The 26,317-nt window shown below is 40.7% G+C and overlaps 2 protein-coding genes across 2 annotated transcripts in view; both read right to left on the reverse strand.

Annotated features, from left to right (window-relative positions):
- Nucleotides 1–6,771: 6,771 nt before the first annotated feature.
- Nucleotides 6,772–15,036, reverse strand: ATP5MG (ATP synthase membrane subunit g). The gene is made up of 3 exons (XM_027082175.1): nucleotides 14,882–15,036; nucleotides 8,941–9,101; nucleotides 6,772–7,647 (listed from the first exon to the last, which is right to left on the reverse strand). Exons 1-3 carry the CDS (start codon nucleotides 14,931–14,933, stop codon nucleotides 7,549–7,551), a joined length of 312 nt encoding a protein of 103 aa, XP_026937976.1. The 5' UTR covers nucleotides 14,934–15,036; the 3' UTR covers nucleotides 6,772–7,548.
- A 1,802-nt stretch (nucleotides 15,037–16,838) lies between these two features.
- The window catches only part of UBE4A (ubiquitination factor E4A), a 34,094-nt gene continuing 24,615 nt past the window's right edge, over nucleotides 16,839–26,317 (reverse strand). Inside the window, exons 16-20 of the mRNA XM_027082174.1 lie at nucleotides 25,814–25,988; nucleotides 23,087–23,267; nucleotides 22,498–22,645; nucleotides 21,249–21,406; nucleotides 16,839–19,870 (exon numbers count right to left, since the gene is read on the reverse strand). Coding sequence (XP_026937975.1) covers nucleotides 19,741–19,870; nucleotides 21,249–21,406; nucleotides 22,498–22,645; nucleotides 23,087–23,267; nucleotides 25,814–25,988 — 792 coding nt within the window. The 3' untranslated portion in view covers nucleotides 16,839–19,740. The remainder of the gene's footprint in view (nucleotides 19,871–21,248; nucleotides 21,407–22,497; nucleotides 22,646–23,086; nucleotides 23,268–25,813; nucleotides 25,989–26,317) is intronic.

The following is a 26,317-nucleotide window of genomic DNA, read 5'->3' on the forward strand; positions in this document are numbered from 1 at the left end:
CATCAAGGAAAAAATGCAGGCAATCCTTAGGGGAAACAATAGCTATTTTAACAAGTAGTCTATAATTCAAAACCACACAACAGTGTTTGAATTGCTTTTGGATTTGACAACACTGGAATGCATTAAAACTTCGAGGCTCTAAAGATAACCTTTTTTACTTTGTGCAAGAAGTACAACATATAATTCTTATAAAAAAATTCTTATAAAAATTCATATAATTCTTATAAGAATTCTTTTTATAATTCTTATAAAAAATTTATATAATTCTTATATAAATTCATATCTATTTACAATAGCCAGGACATGGAAGCAACCTAAGTGTTCATCGACAGATGAATGGATAAAGAAGATGTGGCACACATATACAATGGAATATTACTCAGCCATAAAAAGAAACGAAATTAAGTTATTTGTAGTGAGGTGGGTGGACCTAGAGTCAAAGTGAAGTAAATCAGAAAGAGAAAAACAAATGCTGTATGCTAACACATATATGTGGAATCTAAAAAAAAAAAATGGTTCTGAAGAACCTAGGGGGAGGACAGGAATAAAGACGCAGACGCAGATGTAGAGAAGGGACTTGAGGACACGGTGAGGGGGAAGGGTAAGCTGGGACGAAGTGAAAGAGTGGCATGGACTTATATATACTACCAAATGTAAAATAGATAGCTAGTGGGAAGCATAGCATAGGGTGATCAGCTCGGTGCTTTGTGACCACCTAGAGTGGTGGGATAGGGAGGGTGGGAGGGAGACACAAGAGGGAGGAGATATGGGGATATATGTAAATGTATAGCTGATTCACTTTGTTGTAACGCAGAAACTAACACACCATTGTAAAGCAATTATACTCCAATAAAAATGTTAAAAAAAAAATCCACCCATAGGCTGCATGTGTAAATCCTATGAGGAATAGCGTGGTGCTATAAACTTATATATGATGTGCTTCTTTCATCTCTCTGAAGGGTATAATTCCTGAAAGGCAGGTGTGGCAAAGAAAGAGGAAGCTAAGATGATCAGTTCCTAAGGGATTTCTGGGATTTTCAGATTTCAGGCTAGGTCTTCTGTCAAGGATCTTCTGCTGCCCACCCTCTCATTCTTCCCTCCTAGGCCTTATGTGAAGGTAGCACTGCACTAACCTTGCTTAGTAGAGAAGGGCTGATAATCAGGGATCGAGATCTCTGAGTTTCAGAGTTAGAGGTTGAGATGCAGGAGTGACTCAGCTGGCATCAGCTTTGTAGCAGTCTCAGACTGCAGGCCTTCAGGAAATGAGTCCCCTAGGCCTGCATCTCCCTCTGTGGCAAACTGCCACTAAACTCTGTTTTATCAACCTAGCACCAAACACGGTAAGCTAGAGTTGGCTGTTTTACTGTTTGAAAACCTACTATAGACAAGTCAGATAGATAATGGGATAGGCTAGGATTACAAAGGTGAATTAGATACTGTACCTTCCTTAAAAAGCTTAGCAAGGGGAATAAACAAATGTAAATGTGTCATTAGGGTACAGTGATGTGTGCTAGAAGAGGCCCAACAGGAGGGGAAAGGGAAGCAGTTTGGGAAAATCAGAAAAGACTTCTCAAAGTGGAACAGAGATGTACAGGTAGAAAGAGACAGGGTAAAGGCCGAAAGAACAGCATTTATAAAGGTATAGATTCATTAATGGATAAATTAATTTATTCATCATATCTGTATTGAGTGATTATGTGCTTGGAGCTTGGGATAGTATCAGTGAACAAAATAGATTTTTAAACATTTCTGCCTTTGTGGGGCTTGCATTTATTTTAGCAAGGTAAAACAATAAACATAATAATCCAGTAAATCATGTGGAATATTAGAAGTTGAAATTTTTGGATAAAAAAGCAGGCTAGGAGAAAAGAGTATTTGGAGGAAGGTTTCTTGCAATTATAATTAGGATGTTTGGGGAAGCCCACACTGAAAATACTGAATGAGGTGAGGGAGCCAGCCCTGGGAAGATCTTGGGGTAGAGTATTCCAAACTGCGGAACCAGTCAGTGCTAAGGCAGGAGTTGCCTGGTGAGTTTGAGAAACAGCAAGGGGGCCAGTGGGGCAGGGTGAGAAAGAAGGGTAGAGGGGGATGAAGTCGGAGATATAATGGAAAGCCAGATCTTGTTGGGTGGGCCTTGTGGCCCACAGTAAGGACTTTAGCTTCAAATCTGAGTGAGGCGGGAGCCATTGAGGGTTCTGAGCAGAGGAGTGACATGGTTATGACTTACACTTTGATACAATCACTCTGACTGATGTAAATAGACTGTAGACAGGCAAGCTTGGCAGCAGGAGGCCATTTAAGAGGGCATTTCAGCAATCCCAGTGAGAGATGATAGCGCCTTGGTGTTAGTGGTGGAGGTGGTAAGAAATAGACATATTTTGAAGGTAGAACCAATAGGACTTTTTGAAGGATTGATATAGAACATGAAAGACAGGGAGTCAAGGATGACTCCAAAGGTTTTTAGCCTGAGCAACTGGAAGGATAGAGTTGCCATCAGCTGAGAGGGAGAAAACTATGGAACAGGTTTGGGATGGGGGTGGGGAAGGAAATCAGGAGTTCACTTTGGATATACTAAGTTTGAGATGTCTATTAAACACCCAAGTGGAGGTGTAGTGGTATATAAGCCTAGAGTTCAGAGGAGAGGTAGGGACTACAGCTATAAATTTGAGAGTCATCAGTTAAGAGGCATCATTTAAACAGGAGACTGGATGAGATCTCCAGTGGAATGATGAGAGAGAGAGGGAGAAAGAGAGCGAGAGAGCTGAGCCTTATGTTTGGGATATTCCAAAGACAGGTTGCCAGGGAAAGGAGGAACCAGAAAAGGAAACTGAGAAGTGAACAAAAGGTAAGGAAGAAGTAAGGCCAAAGGAAAGTTCTGGAAGTCAAGCCTATCAGAAAGTGCATCAAGCAGGAGGAAAGAGTCAGCTGAGTCAAATATTGCTGAAAGAGCAAGTAAAATGAAGATTGAGAAGTGACCCATTTAAAGTGTCAGAGAGCAGTTTCAGTGGAGTGGTAGGAATGAATGCTGGATTGGAATGGGTTGAAGGGAGAACAGGATTTGGAGACACTGAATATCGGTAACTTTCAAAAAATATTTTATTTATTTATTTAGGCTGCACCAGGTCCTGGTTGCTGCACGTGGGATCTTCGCTGTGGCATGTGGGATCTTTAGTTGCAGCATGAGGGATCTTTAGTTGTGGCATGTGGGATCTAGTTCCCGACCAGGGATCAAACCCGGGCCCCCTGCATTGGGAGCGTGGAGTCTTAACCACCGGACCACCAGGGAAGGCTCTGAATATTGACAACTTTTGAGGTGTTTTGGTGCAAAAGGGGGCTAATTTTGTGAAAGACGGGATGTGTATACACTCACAGGAACAACAGACAAAACAACAGGAAAAGGGGAGAAATGATAGCACAAAGACATTGAATGGAGGGATTGGCTTTAAAAAGGAGCATGAATTGGGAATTCCCTGGTGGTCCGACGGTTAGGACTCTGCACTTTCACTGCCGAGGGGCTGAGTCCGATCCCTGGTCAGGGAACTAAGATCCCACAAGCCGCAGGGCCAAAACAAACAAAAGGAAAGAGAAAAAAAAAAAAGGCACATGAACTATCTAGTATAGGCAAGGTGGAGAATATTTATGGGTGCAGACAGTTTGTGAGAATGATGCTGTGGGAGCCCATGGAAGTTCTCCAATTGCTTTAGTTTTCTTAGTTAAGTAGTAAGCAAGGTCACCTGCTCACAGAAATAATCGTGGCCCAAGGAAACACAGTGTGGTTGTCAGGTAGTACTAGGTACCATCTGAAGATTCTGATCATGAATATAAAGTGAGATTAGCCACCTTGGCTGTTTCCCCCAGCTACATTCAGCTACACGGGTGCAAGTACAGACTGCACAGACTTAGCCGAGGATGTGGTTTTCGCAAATGAGGACAACAAAATGAGTGAGAGGTAAAGAAGTTCAGGGTTTATTCAAAAGAGTGATCCCGATTGACCATGGAATATAAATAAGCCGGGAGAAGAGGGGACATCGAGGTGGTGAAGGAGATGGCAGCATCAATTTATTGATGGTCATGGTGACTCCAAATTAATATAGCTGGGATATTACAGGGAATGGGCTGGAAAGATTATAGGTGGTCAGAGAGAGGGATGCGTGAAACTGAAACTATGGAGTGGCTGAAATTCCTTGGTAACGACAGGAATGAATGCCCAGGGAAGGTGCGACATAATCATTGGACTTTTTAAGGGAACTGAGCCCAGTCTGTTGGAAGGACAATTTATGTCAATAGTTCTCAAACTTTAGCATGCATCAGAATTAAACGGAGAGCCAATTCAAACAGAGATTGCCAGATCCCACCCCCCGTTCCTAGGTAGAACCTGAGAATTTTCATTACTAAGTTTCCTTACTTTGAAAACTACTGATCCACGTGTATGTTGAAATGGCCAAGAATTAAGACGGAACCCGTTTTGTAGACTGACAGAAAGCCAGGAGAAAAAATATTTATCAAGAAATAAAGAAGAGTGGCCTGGTGACTGGTAAAAAACTGCAACCCTCAGGGGCAGTGGGTACATAATCTGAAAACTAGATTTAAAGCTTTTGAGTTTTTACGGGGACTGGTTAGAAGCTGTGTGGCTGAAACCCTGGTCGGTAGCAAAATGTGATTACACCAAGGCTGAAGGCATGTTGTCAAGGGCCTTGCATGTATTTATCAGTATTTTAATAGTATCGGGGCCTTTCATTTGGTAAGCAGGCCTACTGTTAAGTTCCCTGGTAAGGGAATCTCTGGTGGAATTGCTACTGTATTTATCTCAAGAGTCATCCTGATCATACCAATTCGTATTCCAGTAGAAATGAAAACCATATTAATTAGGAAATACTTAAGTCTCACAAAGCTAGATATCACTTTATATAAGATTAGGTAGGCTGACATCTGATTTGCCAAGAAAGCTTAAACAGCTTGACAGTAGGGCAAAGGACTGAGGATATACAGAAAGCACTGCAGAATGGAACCAAGAAAAACGTGAGGGAGTCTACAAGGAGTGAAGGCAGGGCAGAGGCTACACATGGGATCATGACCTGGGCCCAACTTGCGATTCTACGGATTACTCATGGGATCCTAGCCAAATCACTGAGTGTTTCTGCAGCTTAGTTCCTGACTTCTTAACACATTACTGACCAGGGGATTTTTTGCAGAAACTAACTCCTGTGGCTGTAGTATGCCTCTGACCAAAAATGTCTTAAGTGGGTCTATCATTTGTGCCACATGCCTCAGAGGGAAGTTGAGCGCTAAATGAGACAGTGAAAATGTAAAGTGCTAAACAAACATGAGATGTTAAAAAAGTAAATCATATTGAGCTATCCTTAGACATCAGGGCAGAATATGCACTTAGGTATATAAAAGATAAGTGGAAAAGAAAAAAGAAGCTTATCCAAGGAGAGTCATGCTGAGGCATATACAACAGAGGATTAAGTATGCAACGTGGACAGAATCACATTCAATGTGGTCTTGAAATGCAAGCCTCAGGAAGGCTTTGCTGTTATTGACAATTTATGTATAATAACTTTAAGACCACATGCACCCCATGCATATTTCTACCCTAGCTTTTGTTAATGGATTTGAAATTGCCCGCTGCTGCTAGACTATACAAAGCGAAGGCAGGGATTGTGCCTTGTCTAAGTCCTTCAATGGGTTTCCATTCACAAGCCACATGGTACTCTAGCTGCATGCTTAGTTACCCGTCTCACCAGATCAAGCTCTGTGAAACAGGTAACAGTCTTGTTCATGAATGTTTCTACCATTTAGCATACCTGGATTTAGAAGGTGCACCAAAAATATCTGACTTCAAACTTAACTTCACTTATGTTGCTAGTGGCAAACACCTGGCACGCAAAAATTCAGTGAAAGACAGTCTGAACAGTTCTCTGCTAGGAGGCAAGACATTTGGGGTTTAGGAGGACAAAAAGTAACAGGCCTGCAGAAGTCAAGTGGCCGCTTCAGAGTCCACTGCTATTTTAACCAAGGAAATTCTGTACATACACTATTAGCCACCCTACACCAGAGGTGTGCCATATGGCAAAGGAGGAGGAAGTAGCAGTGGAGTGAGTAGTAAACATTTATTTTGAGGACTTTCTGGTGTGACCATGTAGTTAAAGTAAAATCACATTACATATCATGAATCAGCTTGGCCTCTGTAGGTTCTTACTAGTGCTAGCTATCTCATACCTTTAAATTTTTAAAAAATTAATTGCACTGCTAACTCACATATGCAATAGAAAAATTCATGAAAATCACCATTATTGTAGTAGTGTCTTTTCTGTCTGTTGCTATGCATATTTTAAGTTACTGAATGCCTTCTGAAAAGAGGTAGTTTCAGTTTTGACCACCTGCAGTAAGTTAGGCATTACTTCACAGTTCAGAGAGTAGCAGTCTCTCCTTGGTGAGTTCTTGCCTATCACAAAGAAAAGCTGTGCCCTTTATTGGCTAAAGCAGCAGTGTTCAAAACCAGTTGGTAAATTTGGGATTGACTGGATAAAGGTTCAATACTATTAAAGGATTAATACTATATTGTGAGCCATGATGCTTTTCCAATATGCAATCATCTTTTGCTTATCATCAGCTGGGATTCCATGTTGTGCAGTGGCTGCAAAGAGAGTTACAACAGATTTAGAAACATACCAACGAGACATTCATAGACGGTAAGAACCCCAGGAAAGGCCAATGAATGATTAAGTCGCTCCCAAATCCTCAATAAAGTGGCTCAAGATGACAGACTGATACCAATCACTTGTATTTATTTCAGGACATAATATATTATTTTGACCCATGGACGATACTAAACTATAATCCTGTTAAATATCTATAGGATATTTTATTTTTGTAAAGGTAGGTCTTTAAAAAAAAAAGACAGGTTAATAACATATCAAAATTAAACTGAAAACATAGGTCATTGCTTTCATTCTCTGTCCTAGTGTTAAAGATGTTACAAAGACACACAGAATATCACCCAGCTGGTCTCTTTTGGGGAAGCTATATTCAAATTGACAAAAAGTACCCCTATGTTTACAGACACAGCTGTTGTCAAAGGGGTCTTTCTCTGATTTTAGCAAAGAAAAACAGTCCAAATTGTATTCTTTATACTAGGTGATTTAACTAGTATATACCATGTTTGGCACACGGTATTATTTTTCTCCTACTGGAACAAGTTCTTGTTTTCTCAAAGCCTTTCCCCAACTTTTCTAAAATTAAGCTTAAATATCATTTTATTTCAAGACTTCAAAGTAAAATGCTATCCTCATATATACAGGTACCAGGTTGGTATATTCATATCTAACCTTTCCAATTTCAGGCTAAGCAAAGACATGCATTTAGAGATGTATTAATGTATTAAAGCAAAAGACAACCCAACTTAATATCAAGAGAAATTGTGACCTTCCATGTAGTGCTTGACAGAGAAAACACTGATTTTGACACATTGTCTTATTTTATTCAAATAGCAGTCTGCTCACACATGGTCCAAGAACACCCAAATAATAAAGCAAAGACTGGTCTTCAAACATTATAGCCAATGATGCCACGCTTGCCTATGATCTCGCCAACATAAAACCACATCCACACCTCAGTGGCCACCAAACCATTCAGTAGAGCTTCCTGAAAAAAGAAGCACAAATTTTAATGTACATTTTTTTCTTATATATTTAAAACTATTCTTTTCCAGGATTAAGTGACAGAGAATATAAGGATGCTATTCAAATTAAAGGGGAGTTTTAGTCAAAGTGAAGAATTACTGATGTTAACTTTAACTGCTGAGAACCCTTGAACTTTCAATTATGTAAGGTAAGTAGGCCAGAGCTTATAAATTCTTTCAAAGCATTCTTTAAAGACCTGAACTGACTTAACCCTTTCATTATTAGTTTATGAGACACTTTATGAGCCCTAAAACAACCCACATCCTGGAAATAGCTGCCACATTTAGACAGGGCATCCATATGAAAGGATGGCTACAGGAAGGCAAGTCTCTGAACAGACATTTCTGTCTGGCCAAAGAAAATCTGTTGAAAGTTGAAGGGCTCTATCATTCCCTTTAGACATAATTTTTAATCATTTATTATTTGGTTTAATTCTTTCCAAGTATTCAGTAATTAGTTTCACAGATCAATGTTTTATTGCCCTAAAAAGTACACACACACAGTTCCAGAAAACAGCGTTCACACAAGCACAAATATGGATCTTGAAACTCCAGTTGAAAAAAATACCTTTCCACAACAAAACTGGGCCTTTTCCTTTTAGCACCTGGAAGTGAATTTGTTCCAATTCTTTTTCCTTTTTTTTTTTTTGGATGTGCTGAGCGGCATGTGGGATCTTAGTTCCCTGACCAGGGACAGAACCTGTGCCCCCTGCACTGGGGGCACAGAGAAGTCTTAACCACTGGACCACCAGGGAAGTCCTCAAGTTCCAATTCCTTAGAATTCTTAAGTCTTTAGATTTTATCTCCACCCTTCACATCATATTACATGCTTCTAGGTTTTGGTATTTTTACCCTCCATGAGTGTTAGCTGCTTGACTGTGATATAGACCAAGAGCTTTTAGCCAAATCGGGGATAGTTTTAGGACTACAGACAAAAAAAGTACAGAATCAGCAAAGCAAGCCATTCTATTTAGTACACTAAACAAATAGGAAAGGAAAAAAAAAAGCTGCCCAGTAAAAGTGATCACTTCTTTGTTATAAGATTAATAGGAAACTAAGACATAAAACAGCCCAATTATTTCAACCCAGATGACAAAATTACAAAGTATCTTTCTCCAGTCAAAAAAGAGATTATCTCTCATTATGTTGGTTTCAGCCTCACTGAAAAATACATATATTAATCAAAACAACCAGAAAAATCCCAAGGGGAGACATTTTCTTTTATGCACATACGTTTTCATTTAGCCCATAGTTACCTTAACTGTAAGCTGTTTGAAGCTACCAGTTTGAGCACTATTGATAATTTTTTTCAAGCTCTGAATAGCTGTAGGGATCTCAGCAGGGGTTGGAGGAACCAGCTCAACCTTGGCATAGTGCCAAAATGTGGCCAATCGAGGCTTCGAGTAAGTCACAGCAGCTGGAAAACAAAACAAAACAAAAAACCAGGATGAACTCACTAGAGACCGAAAGAAGCAGATGTGTGGGCTGGACACAAATATTTATTCATGCATCACATTCATTCAATGCTTGTACCAAATGTGCACCCGGTGTGAAAAGTCAAAGCTGCTCCCTGGAAACCAGAGGCTTTTAAAGATGCAGAACACCTGTGTCACAGGGCAGTTCAATCAGGCAGGAAGCTATAAGCACATTCAATTATGCCAGGACTTCACTAGTGGCCAGTACCAGAGTACTAGTACTTCATTTATGAATGGCAAATCTAGTTAACTATAAAGTTACCAGAAATTGTGTTCAAAAACAAGAAAACAGCAGCAATGTAATCATATTGTCTTGTAGAGACCAAAAAATTTGGAGGGAAGAGGTGCAGAAGGGGAGGGAAGGAGCTCTGTAGAATGGCATCCTTAAGAATAAGATTAAAACTTGTCACTATATTAGCCACAAATCCAGATAGAATTATACCAATTAGTACCCATTTTTGGTATCCTCATCAATATGTGCTGGATTAACAAAAGCACAGCTGCTCCTCCTTCAAAATACCACAAATAATAAAAATAAAGCCTACATGTATTGTTAAGAGCAGCCAAAACTTAACTGTTATTAAGCTGAAATTCCTCAAGGTATTTACTATTTCAGGAAAAAAAATTTTTAACGACCAGGGTAGATGTGAGACTATGGTAGTGATTTCAGCAAAAGAAAAGGTATTTTATATAAAAAATTACAAGACAGCATGACAAAAACAGCACAAAAACATGAACATCCATAAAGTGTCTACTGCTTAAAGACAGATAACCCAAAGCTCCTGGTACTTTCCCTATTATTAACTGCCTGTATTTAGGTATTTCACTACTCTTAAAGTTAGTATCTCCATCATCCTCTGGCTTAGGGCCATGGGTAAATCTTTAAGCAGACCCAAAGCTCTACCAGATAGTTCTAAATAGAACTGCCAACGCCTGTAAGACGGCGCCATCAAAGAGAACAAAGTCTTGTTTAACAGTCAACAGACTTTAAAATTATCTTCAAGATACAGATATGTTATTCTTTATAAACAAACAAATCAGTACAATGTACACAAACACTGTACTTTAGTTGGTAAATTTGTTTCTCAGGGAGTTTAGGTTAAAAAGTTTGAAACTGCTTTACATGTATACAAGGGATGAAGAAAATATAAGTAAATGAATGGTGGATGATGGGAGCCAGGTTTCTCACTGTAAGAGAGGGAAGTTATAGATGTGGAAGAAAAGAACAAACCTTGTGGTACTGGATTAGAGTTGGAGACATTCATTATGAACCCATGTTTAGTTTTATATACAGATTGATCAATAAGAAACAACTATAGTTGACCTTTGAACTGCACAGGTCCACTTATATGTGGAGGTTTTTCAATAAATATGTACTATGGTACTTCACGATCTGAGGCTGGTTGCATGCGTGGACGTGGAACTGTGGATATGGAGGGCCAACTGTAAAGTTATATTTGGATTTTCAACTGCATGGGGATCAGCGTCCTTAATCCCCACATTGTCCAATGGTCGTGTGTGTGTGTGTGTGTGTGTGTGTGTGTGTGTGTACACACACACCCATGGGTGAATATACAGATGGTCCCCAATTTTTTTTTTTTTTTGGCGGTGCGCGGGCCTCTCACTGTTGTGGCCTCTCCCGTTGAGGAGCACAGGCTCCAGACGCGCAGGCTCAGCGGCCATGGCTCACGGGCCCAGCCGCTCCACGGCATGTGGGATCTTCCCGGACCGGGGCACGAACCCACGTCCCCTGCATCAGCAGGCAGACTCTCAACCACTGCACCACCAGGGAAGCCCCATGGTCCCCAATTTTTGATGGTTCAACTTATAATTTTTCAACTTTACAGTGTGAAAGTGACATACATTCAATAAAAATGATACTTTGAACTTTGATCTTTTCCCAGGCTAGCGACAGTGGGTACCATACTTTTTTGTAATGCTAGGCAGTGCCAGCAAGCTGCAGTTGGTCTATCATGTGATATGAGGGTAAACAACCAACACACAACCATTCTGTTTTTCACTTTCAGTACAGTACTCAATAAATTACGTGAGCTATTCAACACTGTTTTCTAAAATAGGCTTTGTGGTAGGTGATTCTGCCCGACCGTAGGCTAATGTAAGTATTCTGAGCACGATTAAGGTAGGCTAGGCTAAGTTATGATGTTGGTAAGCTAGGTGTAATAAATGCATTTTCGACTTACAATATTCTCAACTTGTGATAGGTTTACTGGTACGTAATTTTATTCTAAGTAGAGGAATACCTATACGCACACACCTCCTTGTCCACTGAGAGGGCCTAGAGGCAATGGTATTCTAGTACAACAGTCTCCCCATATCTGATTTTGCTTTCCATAGTTTCAGTTACCTGCAGTCAACCACTGTCCGAAAATATTAAATGGAAAATTCCAGAACTAAACAATCCGTAAGTTTTAAATTGTGTGCCTTTCTGAGTAGTGTGATGAAATTTCGTGCTGTCCCTGTTCCATCCGAATGCTGTGTCACAACGCCTACATCATCTGCCCCACCTTATCCTATCATGTAGGCATTATAACATCTCACTCATCAGAAGGGTGAGTACAGTACAATAAGATATTCTGAGAGAGCCCCCCTCACATAACTTTTACTGCAGTATTTTAATTGTTCTGTTTTATTAGTTATTGTCGTTAATCTTTTACTGTGCCTAATTTTTTTTTTTTTTTGCGGTACGCGGGCCTCTCACTGTTGTGGCCTCTCCCGTTGCGGAGCACAGGCTCCGGACGCGCAGGCTCAGCGGTCATGGCTCACGGGCGTAGCCGCTCCGCGGCATGTGGGATCTTCCTGGACCGGGGCACAAACCCACGTCCCCTGCATTGGCAGGCGGACTCTCAACCACTGCACCACCAGGGAAGCCCACTGTGCCTAATCTATAGATTAAACTTTATCATAGGTATGTATGTATAGGAAAAAAACAGCATATATAGGATTCAGTACTATCTGTGGTTTCAGGCATCCACTGGAGGTCTTGGAACTTACGTTCCATGAATAAGGGGTGACTAGCATAGTCTAGTGGCAAGGAACATATCCAGTACCTAGATCTTAGTTTCAAAATACAATTGTCCAATAAAAGGAACTAGGGTTCCTTGGAGAAATGGCTAATTCTAAGGCTGGGGCAGAGGATACATAAGATGAAACTGGAGAATTCCCTGGCGGTCCAGTGGTTAGGACTCAGCGTTTTCGCTGCCGGGGCCCGGGGTTCAATCCCTGGTCAGGGAACTAAGATCCTGCAAGCCATGTGGCATGGCAGGGGAAGAAAAAAAAAAGTCTGAAGCATCTTGTAGTACCAGAAAGTAAAGGGGAATGTCGAAGGGACAGAGGTGCCAAAGTGACAGTTCTCAATGACCAAAGCTGGAACAATGTGAGCAACAAAATAAATAACATACTACTGTACTACTGGAGGTACAAAGTTTGAAAAAAATGGGGAAGAAGAGACAAATCTTTCTCACAGAAGAATTCTATTTAAATATATGTAAATATTCCCTCTTACAGGAGATAAGAATCCTGCCCCTGCCTCCCCCAATTTAGTTACTTGCTTCTAAAGAATACAGTATGGAAAGGAAAAAACAGTAACTTTAGGAGAAACCTAGAGAAACTACCTTAACCAAGTGATGAAAGCTAACTTCACTAGTGATGTTATATGGATATCACTTACATCATGATATGTGATTAGGGGACTTCACTTTTGTGGTATTCTTTCTCAAAATCCATAGCTCCAGGGACTTCCCTGGCGGTCCAGTGGTTAAGACCCTGCACTTGCACTGCAGGGGGCACGGGTTCAAACCCCCATGCCGCTAGGTGCGGCCAAAGAAAAAAAAAGAAAAAAAAACAACAACAGCCCCATAGCTCCAGACTAATCATGACAAAGACACCAGACAAATCCAAAATGGGGAACATCTAAAGGATACCTAGACAGATACCTACACAGACATCTTGAGACTGTCAAGGTCATGAAAGGTAAGGAAAGGTTGGGAAACTGTCACACAGGAGACTAGAGAGATAGACAACTCATTGCACTGTGGTACCCTGGATTGGTTCCTGGAACAGACAGAGATTAACTCAAAAAGCTGGTGAAATCCAAATAAAGTCTCAAGTTTAGTTAATAGGAAAAAAAACAAAAACCAAAAAAAACCCCAGACTCTATGACCTTTCCGAGGAAGTTTGATGAATTAAAATTACTTATTTCTGTAAGTGTCTTTGTCCTCCAGGAGAATTAACAGATACAGTTAGCAATATTTTAGATATTTAACATTAACATTTAATACACCGAGTTAAGCTACGAAGCAAAATACAGCTCCATTTTAACATTCTGGCCCCAGTTGAGTTCTCCTTTCTGAGTACTTCTGGAAGAATAACAACCTGTATCTTTTAATTATTCATAGTAGCAGAGGAAATGGTTGATATATTTCATAATTATTTTCACATTACTTTTCTTTTTGTAAATTATCATTAAAATTAGTTTGCAATTCCCCAAGATGCACCACCGAAAAGATGTGAAAGCCCTGGTAGGAGAAAAAAAATCCACCTGAAATTTAAAAAAATTTGCCTCAAATCATCCACAAAGTCCAAATAATCAAGCCACTATTCCTTCTCCTTGCATTATGTAAAAATGTAGAGCTTTATCTTAGTCAAGCTGTAAACTTAAGTTCTTTGGTAAAGTGTGTAAACTTATAATAGTAGTGGACTGTGGGGTTCTGTAGGAGAAGAGGATCAAGTATTTAAAGTATCTGACACTGTCAGGCATTTAGTAACTCATTGTTCGACTGCTGATGGAGAAAAGGAAGGAGACAACGAACAAAATTTGAGCGAAAGCCGTTCAGAGACCTGCGCTTCAACCACTTACTGGAATATAGCACATCTAGCGAAGAAGCTTCCGTCTACTTAACTGATCTCACTATGGGGATAAAATGAATAGCTTGCTACAGGAGACAAATGAAATATTTACTGACATAAGATTACTACCCTGGGCTGTGACTACTCAGGGTTGTTCTGAAATACAGCGTTCTACCAGTAAGGATACATCCAGCTTTTTCGAACAGAAAATCCCCACGAACGCTAACGTATGGTAATAAACATTGCTGCTTACCAATATCCCTTCCTATGCTTACCGGGGCAGGAATATTCGTTCGTAAAGCTCAATTTCACCTAAAAATTCCGTTAGATTAAAGGCGAAGTATCTCAGGATCTGGCCAGGACAAAATACAAAGGCAACGTTCCAAAGGTCACCCATCCTTAAAAATTCTGCAGACTTTCACATACTCCACTGAGAAGCAGACAAGCTGATGCGGCCGCATTTCTGTGCTTTCATGTACCTCTGCCTGCCGTCTCCCACGCTCTCCTAGCGGAGCCATCCCCTCTCTATTCCTCCTCCTGGAGGTCGAAGGGCGTCATGGCGGCGGCTGCTGGGCAACCCCGGCTGCCTACACACTCCCTCCACTCGCTGTTGCGGTCAGAATTCAGAATCTCTAGATTGTAGACAGAACCCAAGCCGCAGGCCTGGCCAGCGAAAAGCTAGAGAAGAGCCGCCAATCCGCCTCCTGCCCCCACCCCCCGCCTCCACGTTCAGGCCGTGCCCGCCGTGGCTCCCGCCGGCCGCTCGGGTGACCGCCTCCCGCGTCCTCCCCTCGGGCCCTCGCAGGCCTTTCCGCCCGCCCGGCTACCCGCGTAGCCGGGCTGATGCCGCGCTCACCGCTGACCAGCGCCGGGGCCTTCTCCGCGAGGTTACGGACAAACTGGGCCATGGTTCTAGGACGGAAAGCCCGTCGCGCCGACCGGCCGGCTGAATGTCACCCTCCCGGAAGGACCTGCCGCAGGACCCCGTTCCGCTTCCAAGGTCAGGCCTCTCCTTTCCGCGCCGGTCCAAGATATTTAGGTGTCCTAGTATTTTTCCGGAATTCAGTGGGCCAATTCATTTTCTTCAGTCACAGATGAGAAAGTGGGTACGAGAAGATGAGACCAGAGATCACATAAAATACAACGGAATTCCGCAGAGAAACAGGCATTTCTTGGGGCAGCCGCTCAGGGAAGTCCGAAAGGCCGGCGCGAGGAGGGATGGCGCATGCGCTCTGCGGTGGCGCAGACCTCCGCTTTTTTATTTTTTGCGCAGGGTGATTTTGCAGCTTTTCAGAGAGAACGAGACAAGTTAGGGCTGGAAGGCACCGCTGCGACTTTTCTAGGCCAACATGATCGCCTTACAAAGGCAGAGAGGGTGGGTCCTAGGCCAAACACGGACAGTAGGTGTAATCCTGGTCTCCCCCGCATCCTGTATTAGGATTGGAATCCAATTCCCCTAATTCCCTATCCAGCCGCAAGGAACTATGGGGATATAAGGAACAAAATCACATTTACTGAGGGCCTTCAGTCTGTCAGGCATTTTGGAATTTAAAGAAAGCCTTTGTTAGGTAGTGTGCCCATTTAAGACTGGCATTGGTAAATGGCCACAGTGGCTAGTGAGTGGCAGAGTTGGGAATCTGATGAGGTTGCAATGTAAACAGAGAAGAGGCATTAGTATCGGATTAGGCGTGGTGCTGATCTGGGAAGACTTCCTAGAGAAGGAGATCCTTGGGTTGATGCATAACAGAACAGCTGTGTCCTACGGAGTTGAACTTTATAGTTAATATGACTGGAAGGAAAGATATACGTAGGGATGTGGCATTTGATGAGAAAAAACAATAAATAATGGACCCGGGGAAGCCTGAGTAGAAGTAAAACTCTGATGGAATGGTTAGAGGTGGAATGAAAAATTAGGAGTGATATCAAGGAGTCAATAACAGCGCTTCAGTGAAGGAGTGATTCAGTTGCCTGATACTCCAGAGAAGTAAAATTAAGGATGAGGAAGTTAATGTAGCAATATAGAAACATTAGCTAGAGCAGTTTCAATTAGGATAGAAGCCAGAGTGAAGAAATATGGCTATAAAGGAAGACCAGCCAGAAAACCAAATGTGAGAGACGAAACTCAAGGGGGAGATTGAAGATCGAGAAGCGGGATTGACAAGATTCCTGATGAGGCTGGAAATAAGGTTGGAGGAATTAGCCTTGAAACTGTGGGGCCTTTTCCACAGATGCGATGATGGAAGAGAAGTTTGAAAGTGGAAATTCTGAAATCTGTGAAGTAGAAGGCAAGGTCATCTGAGTGTGAGGGTTAAGTGGGAGGGTGGGAGAAAATCTAAGGAAAGAAGTTAAAGTTTGGAGTAGCTGTTGAAGTTAAGGACACACAGAAGGGTTGTTCGTCACACCACTCTAAAGTTTGTGTCATTTTTCTCCAACAGTAGCCTGTAGCTGGGATATTGGAGCAGAGGGAAATGGTTGGGTTAATCTGGGCTGAGGTTTTGCATAGCAGAGGTGCAGAAACAAGGGGCAAGAAAGGGGAACTTGATAGTGAATGATTAAAGTGAAAGACCTGGGGTTTAGGCCAGATGAAGAAAAGTGAAGCCAAAAGTGAACTGCTTAGGAAGAAACATGCCCTGAGCCTCATCTGAAGATAACTCCAGGGTCCAAAAGCCTGGTAAGGCAGGTTAGGTCAGCCAGGCCACACATTTGATACGACCTTAAAAAAACAGTAAAGTTCAGAGCCCTCTAAGTTTTCAGAGGGATTTCTGGAACTGCCACTAGCTTTTGATACTGTAATAAAGCAGTGATAACAAAGGTTAAGTCAGATGTTCATTTATTAAATACAAGCTTTGAACAAACACCCCCAGGCAAGTATGACAAGAAGTAACCTTCCTGGAATGTTCCAAAATACAGTTACGTTGATCAAGTTTTATTTCAATCAAACTTTTTGTCGTTTTGTTCTTCATTTTCTTTGTTTCTAGGTTCTTTTTCTTTTCCAAGCAGTTAGAGCATGTGCATTATTTCCTCACATGACATCAACAGTGCAGCATCAGCCTCTGGCTTGTAAAGGCACCCAGTAGACTTATGCTCTGTGCAATGGCTGCTTAGTAACCAGCATCAAATAAAGTAATGAAGCTTTTGTAGAGTGTGATACCAAATAGCAACTGGCACCTTCACCTGCACCATTAAAAAACCTTCGACATTTCTTTCAGTTTTCACATATCCATTAAAAACTATATTAAAAACAAACCAACCCAGATTGCTTGATAAAACCTACTTAATTTTCCAAGTTTAGTATTACCCTCTTAGTAAGCAATACTAGAGCTGATTAGAGTCTTCACTTTCCTATCATACGCTAGCAAAGCCAACACATAAAACTAGGTATGTCAGAAAGTCTGCTCTGATAGATTTAGAGCTTGCTGAGTTCCAGAAAACACAAGCCCTCTTTAAGCTTCTGAGTGCACATACGCACCATGTTGTACCACGATCATAATTTTTTAGTCGCATTTTTGGGATGTCTTAAATTACTTCAAGGAAAGGAAAAAGGCACAGAGGACACTTGGTTTCCTTACCAATAGTGGCCTTAAGCTACGCACTTGCCTTTGTGATGAGTTTATAGATATTCAGCAGCATTAATGGTGCCATAGCCATTCATAAAAAGTTTCAGGAAAAGAGATTTTTAAAAAACAAAAACAAAAAACCTTGCCAGAAAAGGCTTACAATCTGAAGACTTAACTTAATACAGAAGTAGAATACAGACACAGATACAAGAGGCAGCATAGAGGTTGTTAACTAGAAAGCTGCTGGGAACAGCTGCCTTCTGAGGTTTTGTGCCCGTTTTTTCCTCCAATTTTCTCCTATAAAACTCTGGTCTTTTCCCCACTTCTTTTAAAAATGAAAATATCCTTCTACATTGGGTTTGGAAGATAAAAGCAAATAAATTGAAGCTTATTTTATACAGTTCATTCTCAGAGAAGTAAAGGAGGATAATAAATATGAAAAGAAGCTCATTTTAAGAAAATAAACACATCCTGTCAACCCATGCCTTAAAGACCCAGGGAGCATACTGAATTACTATCTTACATTCTGGCATTTGTGAGAGTCCTAGACTGCCTTTTTCATTTATAAGCACAGCAACAGGCAACATCTACTTTATATCTAGTGTGGGATGCCCTCTGACTTGAGGGTTTCCAGTTGATACCATCAAAAACACATCAAGGACTGCTTATAACAACTTGTGTTGGATTACCGTAAAACTACCATCTTATTTGAAAGAGGCCGTGGTTAACAATACTATCCTCTAAATGAAGCAATGACCCCTGTTTCTAGATCATACCACTTTTCTTGTTAGTTATATTTTTGGGCTTAGAGGGATAGTGATATAGACAGTCCATAGGGGAATGTGCCTCACTCAGCATGTTAAGCTGCACAACTGAGTAGGGAACTCAAGCTCAACCTGTAAAAGTGGGGCCCATCCATCTACTAACTACATAGGCCTAAGTGGGTATTTAAAATGGTTTGTGGACAAGGTTGTGCTCAAATTCCTGCTCTGGTAATTGATGACCTAAGGCTGAGTTAGAAGCAGCTCTTAGAAGTCAGGTCTTAAGCCCAAACAAACGTTAACTATATACATTTTACAGTCTCAGAATTTTGTCTAGAATAATGTTAGTAAACATGGCCACACACTGCATACATCTTACCATGGAAGAGACAATATAAATTGGTACTCTGTTTACACTAGACCAATATAAAAATGTACATGGTGTGTGTATGTAGGTGTGTATATATATATATATATATATACACTGAGATATACTGCTGATATTAGTGTCTTAAAATGACATTTTTCATAGTTACAATATTTGTTGCCTAACTTTTCTACTCAAGCCTAATCCTTGATTTCCAGCAGATGAAAAGGGCCCAACAGCCTTCTTTTTTCACCTCAGAATTTTCTGAATAAAGTGTCAAAACTGCAAATTTGTTCTACCAATCCTCCTAAAAATATTATAGGGCTAAATTTTCTGTGGTAATGACAACTCCATGGGGGAGTGTTTGGCCTCCAAGATATCTTTGAGTTACAATGTAACACAAAACTAAGAGCTACCAACTGAAGTTGCATAAGATTCCTTTTTTTCATGTCATCTTTCATCTTATTCAAAAATCTACTCAAACATCAAGGTATCTGCTTTTATACAAAATGTTATTCTGTAACATTGCAGAGCTGTAACAAGGAAAAGGGCTGAAGTCTGGGTCATAAAGTCTAGTAAATACCTTGATAACACAGGACTTTCTGATATCAGCTGTCAATACGTGACATCATATACTTAAAAGCAGTGCTCACCAAAGATGTCTGAGCAGTTCTTGGAAGAGAAATAGTAGGGTGGCAGGAGGTTTTAGTAGTTGAAGTTAATGTAATTTAAGGTAAGAAAAGGAAGAAGAACGAACAGGAAGAGATATAACAAAGGGTAAAAATTAGTGATGATTTCCAAACATGGTGATGCTATAAGTATAATTTCCTGCAAGCCAGGAGCACTGTAAAGTTCTTAGGAATTTTAATTATCATAATTTGAGAAAGAGCAGTTCTCTAATTTAGTAAAGGGTGAAGAATAAAAAAGAAAGCAAGAAAAAGGAAAGGAACAGAACCAGAAAGAGAGAAACCACAAACAATTGTTTATCTACACTCTGGGGTTGGATTTTGGTTTGTTTAGGTCACAGTATTTATTCAAGTTGCTCCTTTTGTTGTTGTTTCCTCTCTGCAAGCCACCGTTGGATTTTTTCTTTTAGTTCTGTGTTTGGCCGGATCTGGTCCATGGTGAGGGGACTACGGTTAAAGGGATCTGTTTGGTCACTGAGACAAAGAGAAAAAGAGAAATGGGGTTATTTCTGTAAGTTCTAACATCTTCAGCCAAAAAGAGAATACCTAGGCATCCCACCTTGAGACTGAAGCTAGAGTGTATTATGATTCTGAATCAAGTGCTGACTTGAGGTTAGAAAGAATGGGATGACAGAGAGTGATTTGGGAGGGTTTTTTTTTGTTTTTTTTTTTTTGCAGATTTTTTAGCTACTTTGTCTCTCCGCTTAACAAACTTTATCTCAACATTGCTCTTCAGATGGTATTTGATTCCATTTCCCCAAGACAGAGACCCTGTAACAATCATGTCGGCATAAAGAGCTGTTTGTAGTTTTAGTGACAGACTCTTGAAACAGTATAAGGTGTTAAGGGATAAAGCTTTGTAGGCTGACACTCGATTTAGCTAGCTGATTGCTCTTCAAGTAAATGCAGATTATGGCTTCCTCATAGGTAAAATGATATACCTTCTCTCTGTATTCTCAAGCCACGATAAAAATATAAACTCTCACTGACACTTTGGAAAAGACATACTACCCAGCACAGCATCATGCATATAGCGAGTGCTTAATACCAAATACCATCAAGTAGAACATCCTTTTTTCCAATATTTAAAAAATATTATTTCCCTAGATCTGGGTCAACTTATATAACTTCATTTTAAATAGGCAGAGTTTCTCAGTACCCATTTCTTTCTAATGCTGCACTTAGAGTAGGCAGGCTGGGGAAAACTTGTAGTCACCATGGCTGAGTGCAACAGCTGCAGCAGAATGTGGGTAAACCCATACGATGAGTGTAAAACCTGAATTTTTTTTTTCAATCTGTCTTTTATATTTTTACAACTAAAGTAAAATTAAGACAATGTCAAGTCAACTTATACTCCAGGTTGACTTTCTTTTTTTTTTTTTTGCGGTACGCGGGCCTCTCACTGTTGTGGCCTCTCCCGTTGCGGAGCACAGGCTCCGGACGCGCAGGCTCAGCGGCCATGGCTCACGGGCCTAGCCGCCCCGCAGCATGTGGGATCTTCCCGGACCGGGGCATGAACCCGTGTCCCCTGCATCGGCAGGCGGACTCTCAACCACTGCGCCACCAGGGAAGCCCAAGGTTGACATATTTTATAATTGATAGAAATTATTTCCTTGAGGAAGGAAGAGGTAAAGTTAGCTCCAGCATTTCTCAACAGGTGTCTTGTTTTGGATGTTGAAATCCTTAACAATCAAGTGATATACTTCTACCAAAATGCCTCCTCAACACAATACGTTAATAAATCAACAATGTGGAGTACCTATTGGGTGCACTGTACTGTACTGGGAGAAAAAGATGATAGCAGACAAATGTACACCTGTACTCTTGAGGCTGCTTTTGGGGGCTGGCTTACCTGAGCAAATGTCTGGCAATGGTGGATCTATCCACAGTGACTCTGGAAGACGGCAGCACCACAGGGTCAGACATCAGTGTGCTCATGATGGGATCCAGAAACTCATCACAGGCATCTGCATAGGTCTCCTCTTCCTGTTGCTGGAGGTCTGCTAGAGACTGAGCACAAATACCGGGCAGTTACGGGGAAATCACAGAAGCAGCTGAACTCAAAATGCTCAATGACTATACCTTAACCTTCAAGGGTTATTGTTAGTAACCCTTTGTGGCGACAGTAACAATTCTCAGCTTTATGTTCTAAACAAGCCAATATGGATACTATAGGAGCAAATTTAACATTCAGCCCCAACTCTGAATCTTCAGTTTGGCTCAGCTGCTAGCAGCCATGACCAGAAATGGATCTAAATGTTAACAGGGGAAAAAAACCACACCACACTCAACATCCATCCTTCTGACAACAACCCGGCTGTAAGGGGTGGGGGTTGGAGGGGTTATTATTTGTATAATTACAGAGTTACCCATGCAGTCTGTGTATGAAAAGCAGTTTCCGGTTTTAGGAACAAACAGGTATGGGAATTTAAAAGTGGCTTCAACATCTGCTTGAACTTTAGTTCCTCAGCGATCCATCTGCCTAAGCTCTAGGCAAAGATGAAGCCCAATTCAATAAATAACTCAATGAAGGGAAGACTGTTATCAATTAGGAAGGTTTTCCATTAGACTCCGTGCCATAATTTTTCCTTCTTCATAAATGCAAATGCAGCTGCTCCAACGAAAGGGATTAGCTGAGTACAATACAGTATTTTAATCTTTAAAATGTATGGCCATTCCTATATAAGCCAACTACCAACTACAAATAGAGAGAACAGAGAAAAATCAATAAAAATCAATGACTAAAAGTTACTAATCTTGAATTGTATTCTAAAAAGTTCTGTATAAATATCGTAGATTTTCAAGTCTATTGGTAACACTGTACAGAGAAGTTTTCATAAAAACGGCCTATTAAAAATCTGTAAATTCTTTTTAGTAGAAGCTTCTTAAATTATTTTTCTGTTCTCACCCTCATATTGAAAAGAGTAGTACTATTAAAGAATATGGTAGTTTTAGCTATTGACTAATCAGGAAGAATCAGCTATTTATATTTTCTCAACGCAATACTCTTTTCCCCCCTCAAATTGGGTAAAAAAGCAGAACGGCTGAGTTGACATAGTTTTTATTGAACATGTTAATAAGCAAATTATCCTCCTCCTTACCTTGATTCTCTCCGCTAAGTTGCTGAAAGCCACAATCATATTCCCAGGCTTATTTATTTTCTTCAGGACTCGGACTGTCTGTGCAAAGAGAGTTGGGGAATAGGAACGTCCATCCTTGGGCACAGTGGCACAGAAATTCTCCTCATCCCTAGAAGGTCAGCATCAGAAAGAAACTGAGCATCAGAGGATAGGTCAAAGAGGGCAATAACGGATGGGTTGAGGAACAAAGTTCCCCATCACTTATATACCATGAATGTTCTTTTGATATAGAATGATTTCTTCTAATTTTTAGGAAGGAAGTCTTATCAACTATCCCATGACCTTAAAAATATACTGCTTTTCCAAACAATGGATCAGTAAAGTTTATCTTTGCACAGATCAAGGCAGAATGTTGGAAATTCCAAATAACGTCCCACAGGTCGTACAAAATCTCATTATTTAAAACTATAGAAGATTCCTTCATCAGCCAACTAGAAACAAACCATTTCCTTTCTATTTCCACATAATTACCAGCTAGTCATTGCATTGTCAAAACCCCCAGTTAAAACACGAGCAAGGCCTCTGGCCTGCCCAATTAAATCTCAGGTACCCAAGATTTAAGTAGATGGTGCAGATATCTGAAACGAGCTGCTGGGGTTTGAAGTCAAATTCACTGAAGTCCTTGACTTTTAAGGCCCCCATCTTGGGGCCAACCAGGTGCTGCAGGAAGTAGTTCAACATGGAGATGATGCGCTCAGCCAGGAAAGGATGCACAAAGAGGGATTTGATCTCTGGAAAAAAAGCCAAAGTCTGTGAAAACTCAATCCATTAGCAATCTTCAACTTACAATGTCTTAGAGTTTTACTTGGAGACCTCTGGGGACTGCTATTTTTTAAAATACATTTTCATTGCAGTAATATTAGAAAATATTAGACAAGGAACAGCAAACAAACAAAATATAAAAACTACTACTCAGATGTAAACACTGTTAACATTTTGCTAATATATCCTTCTAGTTTTCCTGTCCATATTTACATACATATACATTTATAAAACAAAATGATTATCATGTTGTACATATTCTGTAACTTACTTTTTTCATTAATGATATCGTAAATACCTTACCATTTCAGTAAATATAGGTTCCTGTGCTGTCCAACATGGTAGCCACTGGCTACATGTGACTATTTAAATTAATTAAAATTAAGTAAAAAATTCAGTTTTTCAGATACACTACGCACATTTCAAGTGTTCAATGGCCACATGTGGCTAGTATCTATAGTATTGGACAGTGTAGATTTATAGAACATTTCCATCAAATAAAGTTCTATAGGATAGTGACGATTCATACCTTTTTTTTTTTTTTTTTTTTTTGCGGTACATGGGCCTCTCACTGTTGTGGCCTCTCCCGTTGCGGAGCACAGGCTCCGGACACACAGGCTCAGCGGCCATGGCTCACGGGCTCAGCCGCTCCACGGCATGTGGGATCCTCCCGGACCGGGGCACGAACCCACGTCCCCTGCATCGGCAGGCAGACTCTCAACCACTGTGCCACCAGGGAAGCCCCTATATATACTTTTTAATACTTTTTTTTCCTGCTTATTTTCAGAGTACCTATCATTAAATCTTTCTAAACTCTCCACCAGAAATGTAAAACTCTCAAAAATAGTTTTTGGAGATGTTCTTTCTGGAAGCTTCCATTCCTCACTCCAATCTGGACTCCTTGTTTTATAGGCCTATGGTGTGGTGGTCATACAAGCTACCTCTATAATCAGCCTGGGAACTTCCTTTGCATCTCTCTTACAGGATTCCACTTTCCTCCTTCATTTTGATGGAGTATATTTATCCTTTTGTAGCTTCTCAAAAAAGGGTACACCGGAAGTAAATCTGATACCTTCACGTCTGAAGATGTCCTTACATTTTACCCTCAAACAGGGTAAAATGGTTTGGTGGGCAATAAGATTCTAGGCTGAAAAGATATTTTCCATCAGGACTGTGTTCCAGCTTCAAACGTCAGTGCTGTGAAATTCAAAGATGTTTAAACCATTGTACATGACCTGATTTTTCTCTGGAACCTTTTAGGTACCCTGATTTTCTGAAATGCCACAATGATATACCTTAGTGTGGGGGTTTAAAAATTCCCTGCACTGGGTACTTGGTGGCTCCTTTTAATTTAGACTTAGTTTTGGGGAATTTGGGGGGTATTATTTCTTTGATAACGTCCTTTCATTTTTCTCTTTTGATACTTCCTAGATTGATCCTTTATTTTCTTGTTTTCTCTTCTAATTTCTATCTCTTTTTCTGTTCTACTTTCATGGAAGAGTTCCTTGAATTTATCTTCTAACCCTTCTACTGACTTTTCAAAATTTCTGAAGTTACATTTTCAATATCCAAGAGCTCCTTCTTGTTCTTTGCATAATCCCTTGTGTTGCCTCTTTGTTTCTGTTTTATGTATGCTGTATCTTCTCTCATACCTCTGAGATTATAAAGATATTTTAAAGCAGCAGTCCCCAACATTTTTGGCACTAGGGACCAGTTTCGTGTAAGACAATTTTTCCACGGACCGGGGGTGGGGGTGGGGTGATGGTTCAGGTGGTAATGCGAGTGATGGGGAGCAATGGGGAGCGGCAGATGACGCTTCACTCACTCGCCCGCCGCTCACCTCCTGCTGTGCGGCCCTGTTCCTAACAGGCTGTGGACCGATACTGGTCCGCAGCCTGGGGGTTGGGGACCCCTGTTTTAAAGAGTTTTCATCTATTATCTGTGTTTCACATTAGAGGATTTCCTCAAATATCTGGTGATCCTTGGTTGTCATTTCATATGTAATCAATATAAAAATTATTAATGAAAGGTTTTACTTTGTTTTTAAATACCAAGTCTTGCAGTGTGTATTTTCTACTTATATCACATCTCAATTCAGACTAGCCAAAGTTTAAATGCTTGAGAGCCACATGTGGCGAGTGACTACTGAACTGGACAGTGCAGCTCTAGAGGGAGTAGAGATAAATATCTGTTTGATCTACCACATTTAACCAGAGTTCAAGAATATTTTTTTCAGGTAACACAAACACCCCCAGCTATACTGATACGGGTAAGTTGTGTCCTCAAGAAAAATGATACTAACTTATGCTTTCTGGCAGCTGTGTAAGGATGACCATTTCCTCATTCCCATGTCAACAATGGACAACATCATTCTTTTTGAAGCTTTTCTAGTGATTCAGTTCCTCTCAGACTGTGGAGGAGGATACTGTCACCAGAGTCTCAGTGGGCTGATCCCTCAAATGAAGCAGATCTTAACCACTGCATGTTTTGGGAAAGCAGTGTGTTGTATCCTTACCTGATGTCAGAAAGGCAAGGGTACCAATTGTTTCATTGGACATGATGTTATGGAAACGTGCCAGCTGTCCAAACATCTGTAGGCCAGCCTCCTTCTCTCGGCGGGCTTCTGGAGTCAGACTGTCCCATTCACCTCGGTCCTTCTCAATTTGTTGAATTTTTATCTTGCTCAAATACTATAGAAACCAGAGGTGGAAGATATCAGAGAACAAAGTGTATTGAAGGGAAGATGATATTTAAGAGGTCCTATTTAAAATCTAGTCTACTAAGCTGGGAAAACCACAGATTACCTAAGAGACATGAGGCTTTATTTCTCAGCACAGGGCTGAAGTTTAAAAAGAAACTGTGGGGAGATTTCCCTGGCGGTCCAGTGGCTAAGACTCCATGCTCCCAAAGCAGGGGACATGGGTTCGATCCCTGGTCGGGGAACTAAGAATCCTGCATACCACAAGGCACAGACTTAAAAAAAAAAAAAAAAAAAAAAAAAAAAAAAAAAAAAAAAAAA

This window comes from Aethalodelphis obliquidens, unplaced genomic scaffold, assembly GCF_003676395.1.
Source record: "Aethalodelphis obliquidens isolate GAN/ISIS:26980383/991018 unplaced genomic scaffold, ASM367639v1 scaffold46, whole genome shotgun sequence".
Classification (NCBI taxonomy): Eukaryota; Metazoa; Chordata; class Mammalia; order Artiodactyla; family Delphinidae; genus Aethalodelphis; species Aethalodelphis obliquidens.